The sequence below is a fragment of the Penicillium hordei genome (assembly GCF_028827395.1).
Source record: "Penicillium hordei strain IBT 12815 chromosome Unknown utg000005l_segment0_segment0, whole genome shotgun sequence".
In the NCBI taxonomy this organism is placed as follows: domain Eukaryota; kingdom Fungi; phylum Ascomycota; class Eurotiomycetes; order Eurotiales; family Aspergillaceae; genus Penicillium; species Penicillium hordei.
In genome coordinates this window covers 1,705,781-1,719,082 of record NW_026623146.1, presented here as the reverse complement: position 1 = coordinate 1,719,082, position 13,302 = coordinate 1,705,781, and the positions used below count along the sequence as shown (strand labels likewise).

Sequence of the window (13,302 nt, the reverse complement as noted above, 5' to 3'; positions counted from 1 at the left end):
AGGATAGGACAGGGGAGGAAGAGGAGTACTAGAATAGGATGGGCTTTTATAAGTTTGTAGGAATTTACCTACAATGTTTGTACTTTATCGAGTTCAGATGCCTTTTTCCCTTTGTTGGATATTTGGATATCGCCATGCCAACATCTACAGTATGAGTTTGCGCATCGTGGTGCTATTTAGTAACCAGATAACAAGGATTGGAATAGCCGAGTCTGTAGAACTGATTTATTAAGTTGGGAGTAGTGCTTATATCGACGGAGACATGATACGAGATCTTTTAAATTCAATAGGAATCACCAGATTCTAGAGTGTAGGAGTAATGAGGTTGTTGGCTCACAGCATGAGCGTTATATCTTCTTATACGACAACATGTCGTGAAGAGACAACCATCGACAGCCACTTAGGTAGAGCTAGCAGGGCGGAATAAAATCCACTGCGGAAACTGGAGATCAGGAACCCTTAGATAGGCAACGCTGAGGACTAATGTCAGACCACTGAGCAACTACATCAATGAGCTTGTCAAACTTAGTCTCAAGTCTATGGAGGCAACCTCGGGGCCATCTTGTAAAAGTTAAGGTGTCATTTTAAGGTATCATTGCTTATTCTTGTTATGTGTACATGATCCAAAAAAAAACTATATCCCCGTAAATCAAATCCACAACGCCATCTTTGCCGGATATCAAGAGCAGTGCAGTCTGGAACCAAAAATTGAAAAGAATCGGGGAAATATGCTTACCAAGGGCCCATAATAAACATAGCAGTACGTAAGTCATCCATAAATGTAAAAAGAAAGTCATTTTACCTGGCATAGCCTATCGACGCTGGTTGCCTTGGTACGTACTTTCGAACCGCCCCCCGGCCAGGGCTGCACGCCGCAGAGCCAATGTCAATCGTACTCAGCTCTCGACTCAGGGCATCCATGCGGCCATTTCCATTTGCATTGCCAGACATGACGGGGTAGCTTGGACTTCCTCCGGTGATTGGAACCTTGTTTGGAATCGGGGGACCTGGGCTGTAGTCATACAGTGGCGTACGAGAACCCGGAGAGGGCGAGACAGAGCCTCGGGAAGAGCGCGGCCGCTCAGTCGAAGTGGGGGTGTTGTAGGCTCGACTTTGCACGTAGCTATTAGAGCGCTCACGCGCGTAGTCCGGACGAGGTGGTGTTCGAACCATTGCCCCTGGACTTGCGTGCACATGGGTGGGTGTATATTGAACTGGGCGATCCGACGGGTAGGTAGTGGTTTCTGTTCTAAATCCGACGCGTGGCGGGCCTGTGCTGCGTGATGAGGGAGCATCGTTTCCTCTAGAAGTTGGCCGAGGCGAGTGTTTGAAGCGGATGATAACCTCTGGCTTGCGGTTCTTCCTCTCTGGTTCAGGCGCCCATGTATCGGTGGGAAGATGGTCAGAGGGGTCAATCTCACGACCATCATCCCCGATAATTGGGTGATCTACGTCTCGATGGGGCTCAGTCTTTCCGCGTATCACGGCATCTCTGGCTTGCGAAGGCGAGTCGTATGCCGGGGAAGGATCTCGGCCGGGAGCGTGGGAGGCATTTGGATTTAGAGAGATGTAAGAGTCTGGTGAGAAAGGGATTGAAGAGCCACCGCGGACGTCTGAAGAAGAGGGCCGCGGACTGACCGACTTCCGGGTCACGGCCCGCATATTAGGACTGACAGATCCACCTCTGCTAGAAGTTGGTCTTTGTTCAATAGGCTGGGGCGATGTTCGCAGGGGATAGACAGGAGCATCGTAGTGAACAGGTGCCGATACAGGAACTGGTGCAGGCGGCTGGGAAATCATCATCTCATCGTCCCAGTGGGTGCTGCGTCTGTTGACTGATCGCTCGAGTGCTACTCTCTCAGATGAGTCTTCCGGTTCATAACCTGCGACAAGGCTTGCGGGCATTGCTGTGGAGTTTCCCATTGAAGAGGGCTCCTGATAGCGATCGCGGTGGGACGGGGTAGGCATGTTCGATGGCACGTGGGGGACTGAAGATCGAGCAGTCGATTGGGGTGTATAGGGTGCATAGGGGCGGGGCGACGTTTTCGGTGTGGGCAGCAGAGAGTGCGGCCTTCGTGATCGGTGTGCCGGTGGAGGAGGGGGCGGTCCGTCATCATCTTCATCCTCTACTCGTGGTTGCATTCCGGCGTACTCTGGGTGGTAATCATGACCATGAGCAGTGATTTGTAGAGGCCGAACTCTGTGTGGATGGTACCTCGGGTCATCCACTGGCCCTAAAGAGGAAGGCAGAAAGCCCGAAGCTGGCACCTCGTATGTATGCGTTGCCTCATATGGCATGGGATCTGGATCGTATCGAGGTTGCTCTATTTGAGCATAGAGACTTTGACGTGTAGAATTGTATGGCACTTCCTGATGGAGATCTGCCTCGTACTGGTTTTGTCTGGCGAGGCGATAGTCTCTCGAAGGCGGCTGATCATACTCGGGATGATGCTGCAGTTGTTGTTGTTGTTGTTGTTGTTGTTGTTGTTTCTGCTGCTGCAGTTGCAGTTGCAGTTGTTCCAGTTGTTGTTGTTCCAATTGTTGTTGTTGTTGTTGTTCCAGTTGTTGCTGCTCCAGTTGTTGTTGTTCCAGTTGTTGTTGCCGCTGGAGTTCTTGTTGCTGTTGGAGTTCTTGTTGCCGCTGGAGTTCTTGTTGCCGCTGCAGTTCTTGTTGCCGCTGCAGTTCTTGTTGTCGCTGCAGTTCTTGTTGTCGCTGCAGTTCTTGTTGTCGCTGCAGTTCTTGTTGTCGCTGCAGTTCTTGTTCTTGCTGCTGCTGCTGCTGCAATAAACGCGAGTCATATGAGGTTTCAATAACTTCATTGGAGGCATAAGGCAGTTCATGGGTGGTTTGTCGGCGGAGAGGAGCAACAACTGCAGTGTCCCATTCTTGAGTGTAGTTATCGGCACCGTCATACCCGCCCCGGGAGGGAGGTGGGACAGGAGAAGGTGCGCGATAAGATGATGCATCGTATACAGGCTCTGATTGTCTTGGGGCATAGGGGATGGTGTCTGGAGCACTAGGTAGGGTGTTTGAATGTTCAGGAAGGGCAGGTCTCGACGGGGCCGGGTGGTGAAGTGGAGGCGCAGAGTGAGCTTGTTCCAGAGGAGCTGGTCTTGGCGGGGGCCCTGCAGGGCCGCTGGGCAAGGGTCGTCGCTTGACATCTTTCAATTGTCGGGGACCAGATAAACCCGTGTTGCTCGGAGTACTAGGGACTTTGCCTTGGACCCGGTCAGCGGCTTCTTGTCGGCGTCCAATCAGGACCTCGTCTTGTTCTCTGGTGTCGTAGTAAGTCATTTCCATTCGGATATCCCCTGCATATTTCCCACGGTACTGAAGTGGGTGCCAGTGATCATTCTGGCTACCGCCTGGGATGATCAAGCTTTGTAAATCGATCCAGGTCTCGCCGATCAAGTCGGTCTTCTTATCGTCATTGAACACAGAGACCTTGAGCTTGAAGTAATCGGGGGATTCATGCACAGTAAATCGGAGTTCCGAGTCCCTAGGCAAGTAAGCTACAATTTCCACATCTATCAGGCTAAAAGCTTACCATCGCGGCGTTTGTCCTCCTCGCAAGTCTGTTTGTGTCTTCTTTGCTTCCTTGCCCAATCGTGCAGCAGCATAGGGATTCTGCTTGCCCATAGTCTTCCGGTTGGGTAGATTCTTGGCTCGATCGATAATAGCGACCAAGGTACCGATAATAGGGCCATCGACGGAGATGTCAGCGAAGATGCCCGCCGCATGGTTGACCTTGGAGATCTTCGACATTGTCCAGGATTCTAATCACTGGGAATATTGAATCTAAACAGAAATTACCATTGACGCCAATGTCTAGGAGAAAGGAAGAAGAAAAGAGAAAAGATACCTCTTTGAATGTCCGAAGTGGGTATTGGAGGTGGCTGGGGTCGTATCAGATCTTGAGAATTGATTGGTTGTTACCCCTGGCGGTATCTGGACCGAGTGATGTACCATACCATGGATACAGAAACCTTGCATCCAAGTAAACAAGGAAACTACGATAACTTCACTTCATTACATTTCATTACACCTCATTACGATGTACATGTGTACGGAGGATATTCTCAACATCCTCATATATAGTGCAGTATATTGCAGTATATTGCATGATGCCATTTTAAGGCATCTCTACCCAACCCCAGTCAGGTATTCCACATGCAGTGGATCTCCGTCAGCTCGATCGGATCCCCAGCCACCGAGGATTCAGAGATTTGCGTATTTCCTGGTGGAACAATACGTAAATTGCCGACCATTGGGCGGTCCAGACAAGATCGTCATCCCCCTATACCTTCGTACTCCGTATTCTTGTTTGTGAATCCGGTTTCAGCTGCATTGGGGCTTCAATAAGCTGTCAAGCCGTCGCGGCTCCCCCACCTTTAGGGTTAGGGAGCTGCACCACGATGGATCTCCATCCCCCCACTGGATTACCATAGCGACCACTCACAGTCCTAATCATTTTGTGTACAATGTGAGTCGGATTCTAGGTATGCCCTTTTCTTTTGGTACTGTATGTCATACATTGGCAATATTACTGAGACTGTCTCGCTCGCCTGCTCTGCACACATTATCCCCTACCGACTCCAGATGCTTTTATGATTAACGATGTTGCCTGCCTCACTGCCTCGGTGGGTTTGCTGGGCAATCAATCCCCGCCAGGGTTACTATTATTAATATTACCAGATGGTTAGAAATGTGGAAGCCTACAATATACAACGTATATCCATAAGATTTCAAATTTATCTTTAGACGGGTTAATTAATGGGTAACGTTAGGCTTACAGAGTACGGGGTACTGGAGGGAAGATCTCTCGAGGTTGATCAACCATGACAGAGGCGACAGAGGCGACATATAACAGCAAGCATCAATACCTTGTACAAAATATATCACCTGAGAATTGAATTTGTCACCTATAAATTAAGAATGTTATGTAGATGGTCTACCAAGGAAAGTTGAGTGGCTCAGGGTATGGTTCTTGTCGCCTCAAGGAAATCAGAGGCAGAGAACTTGCAGTGGCTCGCTCGAATCCGAGAGGAAAAAAAGCATCAGTCTAGAGGTATCTTGTAAAACCATTCTTACTCGGGACTCGTCTCACAGGGAGTCTGATCTAGGCTCTGGCTGTTGTTGTTAGCCTGTCACATACCTTTGATGTACGGGCAAAGTCACATGTGTGCATGATGTCCGGTGGGTAACTAGTGCCAAGAGCTTTGTATCTGCCTTGTTGCCTCAGGCCTCAATCCAGAACCTGATGCCCCAGGCAACAAGAGCTACCGCCACCTTTCCCGATTGGGCGAGACGAACTTTTTTGATCGGCAGAAAAAAAGATGGTCTTCATGAACTTCACGATAGCACTCGAGTCGGCTTAACTTTACCACCCATTGCTCATCCCGGGCTACCTACCTAACTAATACCCCCCCGAACAACTACTGTCTATCCACCACTGCAACCATGGCGGCGCCCGTCCTGCCTCTGCAGCAGGTCAAGCTCGCCTCGTTACCCTCGACGCAGTTAACGCCCGAGCAACAATACTGGCGAACGTTCAAAAACCCGCTCCTGATCCCGTCTCCGGCCAATGGACCGGTAAATCTCATCACTCAGCCTTCCGCCCCTTCCTCTGCCGCGGCATTCCCCTCTCTTACACAACCTCCCGATGTCTTCACCGTGACAACGGGCGCACGAGTCCAAATTTATTCGATTCGCACGCGGAAACTTCTGAGAACACTCACACGATTTGACGATACCGTGCGCGGTACTGATGTTCGTCCGGATGGACGTGTCTTGGTGACCGGTGACGACACCGGTTCTGTGCAAGTTTTCGATGTCAAATCGCGCGCCATCCTCAAGACATGGAAGGACCACAAGCAGCCCGTGTGGGTGACCAAGTTCTCTCCCAGCGATCCTACTTCGGTCCTCACAGCCAGTGACGACCGTACAGTGCGGCTTTGGGACTTGGCATCGCAAACTAGTGCGCGCACTTTTGTCGGCCATAGCGATTACGTGCGCAGCGGTGCATTCATGCCTGGCTCAATGGCTTCTTCCGGTCTGGTAGTCTCAGGTTCTTATGATCGTACTGTTCGCCTCTGGGATCCCCGAGTTGGAAACCGTGCCGCTATGACGTTCAAGATGGGTGCACCGATCGAGACGATTCTGCCCATGCCCGCCGGAACTACAGTTTTGGCTGCGGCCGATAACAAGATTGCGGTACTGGATATTGTGGCTGGTAAGCCGTTGCACATGATCCAGAGCCACCAAAAGACTGTCACTGCCCTTGCGCTGGCCTCCAACGGTGAGCGATTGCTTAGTGGTGCGCTCGATGGACACATGAAGGTCTTTGAGACCACTGGGTGGAACCCCGTCTCCGGATCCAAATACCCGTCGCCCATTCTCTCTCTGCGCGCGATTACTTCCGGGACCGAATACGAGGATAAGCACATTGCTGTCGGTATGCAGTCAGGTCTTCTGTCTATCAAGACTCGGCTGTCTGGTCAGCAGAAGATCAAGGAGCGGGAACGCCGGAAGGAAATGGCAGCTTTGCTGGAGGGTAAATTGGAGGAGCATGACCGGGAAGTCGCTAAGAAGAAGAAGACCCGTGGCTCTGGGTGGGAAAAGCGCCTGCGTGGACGCGATTTCATCGGAGAAGGTGTGGAGATTGTCATTGAGGGCCAGGACCGTAAGAAGCGCAAGAGAGAGCAGCCTTGGGAGAACGACCTCCGTAAGGCACGCTATTCTGTTGCGTTGGACCAAGTCCTCACCTCGGCCGACAAGACTGCGCAACTTACACTGCTTACGGCACTGCGCCATCGCTCCGCCCTCCGTGCCTCTCTGAAGGACCGCGATGAGGTCACCCTCCAGCCCGTCCTGCAGTGGGTTCACAAGAACATCCGTGAACCCCGTCTGGTCGATCTCAGCGTCGAGGTCGCCATGAACCTTCTCGATATCTACTCTGGAAACCTGGGCCAATCCGCACAGGTTGACAAGATGGTGGAGCGTCTGCACCGCCGGGTACGTGATGAAGTGGAGATGGCCCAACAAGCGTGGCAAACAAAGGGAATGCTTGACATGTTGAAGGCAACCTGATCTGACGGCCTTGAATCGCAACTTGGAGTTTGGGGTGTCTGGGATTTGCACACTCGGTGTATATGGCGGGCCATCTTTTGTACAGGATTTGCATAAAGAATAAAAGTCGAACTATTTATCATTATTGACCGTAACATCGTTCAATTGTATTCTGACTGTGTATCAAGCATTCAACTTCGAGAATCCACTAGCAGGCGGCTGCAACCAATTCCGTGCATCATACTCCCACCCCTCCGCACCCTCAATAACATGGAAGGTATAAGCATACCGACTATTTAGGCTAGTATTCTTTTCGCTCTTATGCAAAACATTCCCATGAATGAGCACAAGGGATCCAGCCTTGATGTCAAGAATCTCCAGATCCTCATCTGTGGCCTCCGAACTCTTCTCCTCCTCCATGCTTTTGGGGAGTGAAGGTCCCCGATTCTCAATAAATTCCGTACCCGCACCGTTCTCCTTCCTCACAAACCTCCTAGCAATGTGACCACCCTTACTTCCCGTATGTGATCCCTTGTACATACCCAGCGTCCCATTCGCCGGTCCCGCATCCTGCAGCGCATACCACCAGCCGACGGCAGAGGGTGGATCCGTATACAAAAACTCGGAATCGCGATGGGACGGCACAGCCCCACCAATGGAGGGTTGCTTGCAGATAACCATACTCTGCAGCACGCGAGGGTCGGCGAATCCCAGGGACTGCGCGACAGCAGCGTTCCGCTCGTTAAGTGATATGGCCTTGAATGGAGGCGACAAGGTATGCAGGGAATGACCGATCTTGTTGACAGCGCGGTTTTTGGGCTTCAGTAGCGCGGCGCGGCCGGTCAATGGATCCGGCTCAGTACTGAACGCGTCTGGCTCGAAGAAAAAGCGAATCTTGTCGCCTGAGTTCAGGAAGTAGTCGTCGCCTACATGGTCGACGGTTTCGTCGCCCGTGGTGAACTGGGTGAGGGGGTGGGATTCTAGTGGAAACTCCTCGAGGAGTTTGTTTGTTTCGGCGAGGAGAGCGGTGACCTCGGTTGGGGTGAGGTAGTCTGGGAGGACGAGGTACCCGTTCTCCTTGAAGGAGGCGACTTGAGCTTCAGTAAGTCCAGCCATGAGGTGCTTTATGTTCCAAAGTTGAAGATGAGTTGGTTTCGATGTTGAAAAGCGGGGGAGAGGTGATAAGGCATTTTGATACGCCCAGTACCTTATCTAGGTCTTCATCCGTGCACCCAGCATCTATGGGCAACGTATACACGCTCAATATATGCTTCCTTTCCCCGGCTCAGTGCTCATGGTGTATCTCCAATCCCCTCGGCGACGCCGATGGGACTTTGCCTCTTCCATAGAGGCTAGTTGCCGCAGGAGGCAATGATGCAAGAGGCAAGCAAGGCTTGCCACAGGACAGGACAAGACGAACTATATAAACTTATCGGGATTGAGCAGGTTGGACTTCGAAAGCAATCAATACAACTTGTACAGTTCCGATGCCAACATTTTACACTGAGAAGCTTCTTCAAGCAAATCAACATCAAAACATTCTTCCAAAGGTTTAGTATCAACCTTCCTTTACCCAACTAGACAAACTCAACTGCAAATCACTCCAAGTGGACCAGATAAACCTTTTCCTCTCCCACATTCCACCGAGCGCGACCGTTCACCACGATGTCCGACTCTTTCACAAGTTCTTCGTACTACTACAGTTCCACAACCAACGGCAGCGACGGCAAGACTACAACCGGACACAGGTATTCGACAACCTCATACACCGAACCCGACGGCACGACAATCGTACGTACCGCCCAGCAAGATTTAGGCCAACCAGCAGTCGTTGAAGAGCGGCGCTACGACAGCACAGGCCAGGAACAGCTGGCTTTACCAGAGCCCGCAGGTGGTACCTCTGCAGGTGGAGTACGGCGCATCACTGAACTAGAGGATGATGTTTCAGATTCCAAAAATTACACGTCCCAAAATTCCTCGCCCAATGTCCTGGCTGATATTGGGGGTGCGGCGGCTCAGCTCTTGGATGGGGACGGCGAGGACGATTCGTTTAATTTGGTTTCTTCGCCGCTGGGGTCTAGGGTTTATGACCCCGTGACCAGCACTTATAATGACCAATCCGAGTATGATATAGGTGGGGTTACCAGGCGTCACAAAGAGATGAGGGATGCCAGTGGTCGGAGACTCGGACGGGATGTGGATTTTGCGGCGGATGGCCTCTCGTCTTCGGCAAGGGAGAACCGCCCATATGAGAATCCCAGTACAGGGACCAGGCTGCAGAGAGAGAGTGACGTGGATGTCAGGAATCTGCTCTAGGGTGAGTGGATTGGTAGGTATTTGCATTGTTTATGGTAAGTAATTGCACTTGCTATTCATAAAACCAAAAATATATATCTGGTGAGTTCTTTATGCATCTGTTGTCAAAGATATCAGGAAATGATAAACCCAAAATTTCCACGCGAATGTATGTTTAGTCACGTAGACGCAAGCGTCCCTCTGACCACCGGCTACGTGCCTTCTCCCACCATTCGGGAATATCGTAGGACCAGTGGCAAAGCATACCGGCAATGAAGCCAATCGCATCATTTTTGAACCCTACCAGCAATCCCACAGTGACCATCATGACAGTCCAGCGGCGAGTGCGTTCTTCATCGGTAAGAAGAGGGCCAATCTGCTCCATATTTGACAAAAGGCCAGCGCCGGCCGGTTTGAGGTCCCGAGCACCAGTGGTGTTGAGGCTCTCGCCCACGCTAAGCAGCTCCGCACCAGCTGCAACAACCATCACGCCGAGCAAGGCAGCAGGGAACCGCTTCAGAAGATCAACCAAGGTCTCTCCAAAGAAAAAGCCAATAATAAGTTTCAACAGGCCGAGGAAGATCACACTTGCTCCTGAGCGAGCTCCGAACCGATACTGCGCTGCAAGACCACCAGACCCATGGCAGACGGGCATAGCACCGAACCAGCCGCCAATTAAGTTCATACCCGCCACGCTCAGCCCGATATGGGTGATGGAGGGAGTGCGCACATCCGGCAGCAGATCATTTGCCAAGTGGACAACGGCCACAATGGAGTTCAGCGTTGTAAGAGGAATTTGACCAATTCCAGCGTCCACAGCACCGACACGCCATTGAAGCGGGGTCGGAACCAGGGTGAAAGGATGCCACACCTCGAAACTGGGCATATGCCCCGCCAATGCAGTCCGAATGATGGCAAACACCAGACCCAGCACTAACACGGCGAGCGCATAGGGTACTCGGCGATAAACATTGGTGAGCAGAAGCGCAACAAATGCAGCAACTGCCCAGATACGGTTATCGGCCCAGGAGGGGCTGATCCAGCCTAAAGGATGAAGCATGCTGCTGCAGGCTGCAATGATCAGGGATAATCCCGCCCCGGCTTGGATACCCTTGATGACCGGAATGGGAATCACACCGGCGAACCAGTGTAAGATACCCGTCAAGCTGAAGACAAGGATACAGGAACCGACGAAGATCCCCGCTGCAGCAATCGTGCCGTTTGAGAAACCACGCGCGATTGCTACTGCGGCGATGGCCTTCATCGGCTGGACTGGCAGCGGAATACCGAAAAACACGCCCGTTAGAATGTTGAAAATCCCCGAGAAGATCAATGTGCTTGCGAGGGAGACGGTGCCATTGGCAGCTAGCGCAATCGCGATAGGCAGGAATGTGCCTAGGTCGCCAAGAGAACCTGAGATCTCGGAGACATACTGGCGCTTGAAGGTGCGTAGATTATAAGCGTTTATTTCGCGTAGTGACTGGATAGCCATGGCGAGATGATAATTCTAAGTTCATGGAGAGGGAGAGAGCGGGGATAGCTTGCTTTATTCACCCGCCGATCTACCCCACCCGGTATTCTGACGTATCACTTAATATACGTATAATAAGAATAGTTGACCGCTTATGCAGTCTTGTCATTTCTTTTCGGTGGTCTTTTCGGATGGGTTTTCTTTTTTCAGATGTATACGAAGGCGGTAAAAACCATGAACTGTGTAGAGGACTTTTTAGATATATATAACTAATGGTTGCTCGAAATTTTAGACATCCTCAGGTCCGAAAACGTCATAGAGTAATATGCTCTCTCCGTACTTCAATGCCATAATTTTGCCCTGGAAGGATTCTTTCTCGTAGCAACGACTCGGGTGCTGAATTTGTTCTCTATTTCAATGATTAAACAATATGTACTCTGTGGGAACTAAGGACACTCTCCAAGCAGTGTTAGAAGCTGCGATTAGTTTTTGAGAATTTAAAAAAAAGTTTATGCGAAGAGCATATTGAACGAAAACTTGTTTCCATTGGAATATTATCAGGTGGCAAGGCCTGAACTAGCAAAGTCCAAACAGCCTACCCTGTAACAGTCATGCCGGTCTTGTAGTGAAAATAAGCGAAGTTGACGTCCACAGGTCCCTAACATACCTGGAATAGTCATCTTTGTTTTAGCAACGTAGGATATTTAGATTTTCCCGAGAATGAACAATCCGCTGGTAGCCATCATTTAGGAGTGTATCCGAGACTTGTTCTTTCTTTGACTGTAAATTCTAGGAGTTCCCAGCTTCTCTCGGAAACTCACGACAGCCAGGCATTTCATCTAAATATGAGCGTGATAAGAAAAAAGTCCCAGAATTCCAACCAGCCGAGTCTCTTCAGCTATTATCTACCAAGTTTCTCGTCGCCTTCAGCCCTTACCATAGATATGCATGAATATCCAGAAGTCCGACTTGAGGCTGGAAGTGCAGCGCAGATTTTATATGTGGTCACCAAGTTGAAGATACGCGTAATACTGCCCCATTGCAATAAGCCGACCTCGGGAGGTCACCGGTCCGTGAGATTTCCGACATCCGTCGGAAACGGAGAAGAATACATGGATGTATAAATAACCGGTCTCTTTTATAGCTTCTCCACTACTCTGTACACTTCTTCCATTTAGTTCTAGAGCCCCAATTCGAAACAATATAAACTCAATAGGGTATGGCTGTGGATCTCAAGTTCCTGCTTACTAGATACTAGTAGAATAGCCCTTGACCATACACATCCTACTGTACTACTCCTGGGGTGTGCTCCCCTCTCCTGTACACCCTGAATAAATGTCAGGCAGCCATGGCAATCCACTGCATATGCCTTCATATTGTGAAACCCTTGAATTAATAGTCACTTGAATTATGTGGTCATTCCTGCAGATCGTGTAATATATGACAGTATACGGGGTTCACCGAACTTACGTACTACATATGCAAGATGTTATAAAGCCACTGTAGATCATCCCCTTTTTCTGTAGGTATACAATGCTCAGTCATTTTAGTGGTAAGTTACTTGATGTTTGCAAACCAGTTGTCTTCTATCTGACATCCTTCGATATTCTGCTTCCAACAACTCAAGTATCACTTTTGCTTCCTCGTGCTCGTTGTAACAGCTACTGTCAACGAAGCTGCACAGTACAGCGCAAAAGACTTGTGGACTGTATCAACACGGAATTGGTGGAGAACGCAGATTACACACTTTGCGATGACGAGCTCAAAAGAATGACAGAAATAGTGGATCGGGTGGTCATAAAAGAGCTTGTCAAATCATATATCACAAAAGAACTGAAACAAATTATTCGGGAAATCGAAAATGCCGTAGGCAAACGGCTGTCGGCAGATGTTACGAATGACACAATGCAGAAGATAAGGAGAGCAATCAGAGATCAGGGCGTGCGCTGTACGACGGATGTGGGCTTGTACTGAGCGATGTTTGCTTTTTGTATGTGGTGGGCTGAATAGGGCAGAAATGTGTTGGCAGTGTTTCAAATTGCCATCGGCAAGGAGTGGAATACTTTTACCATCCTTGTAACCCTAAGTAAGATGCCTTGGTTTACAACTCCATCTATCAACTCCATATTTGCTGGAGATACTGTTCTCAACCCCAATAAACTCTTCGGCAAATAGTTGCCATGGGTTATTCTGGTGATTTTTCAACTTGCAGCTTGCTTTCTCGCTCAAGTTCAATTCTCGTAGGAGTGATGTAGAAGTAATGACTTTTGCATGAACAACGAATCCTATGTACATAATATCATTTATTCTTATTTTTCTCTTCGTTTTTGATTTATCGACATGCAGGTGTAACCCTGCATGAGCCCTCTATGCACGATTTTCAGGCTGTGTTATTCATTCGGTTTTACAAGGTAAGCCTGACAATTAGAACCTGCTCTTGGTTCTTGTTATGGACATAGCTCATAACA

The 13,302-nt window shown here is 49.8% G+C and overlaps 5 protein-coding genes across 5 annotated transcripts; 2 read left to right on the top strand and 3 right to left on the bottom strand.

The window, feature by feature from the left end:
- Positions 1 to 798: 798 nt before the first annotated feature.
- On the bottom strand, positions 799 to 3,765 carry N7537_009595 (uncharacterized protein; the record flags this gene model as incomplete). Its single annotated transcript, XM_056900649.1, has 2 exons — positions 799 to 3,499; positions 3,548 to 3,765. 2 exons carry the CDS (start codon positions 3,763 to 3,765, stop codon positions 799 to 801), a joined length of 2,919 nt encoding a protein of 972 aa, XP_056749317.1.
- Positions 3,766 to 5,460: 1,695 nt separating this feature from the next.
- On the top strand, positions 5,461 to 7,089 carry N7537_009594 (snoRNA-binding rRNA-processing protein UTP15; the record flags this gene model as incomplete). The annotated part of the gene is made up of 1 exon (XM_056900648.1): positions 5,461 to 7,089. The coding sequence occupies one exon, from the start codon at positions 5,461 to 5,463 to the stop codon at positions 7,087 to 7,089; it is 1,629 nt and encodes a 542-aa protein (XP_056749316.1).
- Positions 7,090 to 7,251: 162 nt separating this feature from the next.
- On the bottom strand, positions 7,252 to 8,184 carry N7537_009593 (phytanoyl-CoA dioxygenase family protein; the record flags this gene model as incomplete). Its single annotated transcript, XM_056900647.1, has 1 exon — positions 7,252 to 8,184. The coding sequence occupies one exon, from the start codon at positions 8,182 to 8,184 to the stop codon at positions 7,252 to 7,254; it is 933 nt and encodes a 310-aa protein (XP_056749315.1).
- Positions 8,185 to 8,733: 549 nt separating this feature from the next.
- N7537_009592 (uncharacterized protein) lies at positions 8,734 to 9,384 on the top strand (the record flags this gene model as incomplete). Its single annotated transcript, XM_056900646.1, has 1 exon — positions 8,734 to 9,384. One exon carries the CDS (start codon positions 8,734 to 8,736, stop codon positions 9,382 to 9,384), a length of 651 nt encoding a protein of 216 aa, XP_056749314.1.
- Positions 9,385 to 9,538: 154 nt separating this feature from the next.
- On the bottom strand, positions 9,539 to 10,855 carry N7537_009591 (putative sulfate/molybdate transporter; the record flags this gene model as incomplete). Its single annotated transcript, XM_056900645.1, has 1 exon — positions 9,539 to 10,855. The coding sequence occupies one exon, from the start codon at positions 10,853 to 10,855 to the stop codon at positions 9,539 to 9,541; it is 1,317 nt and encodes a 438-aa protein (XP_056749313.1).
- Between the last annotated feature and the right edge of the window lie 2,447 nt (positions 10,856 to 13,302).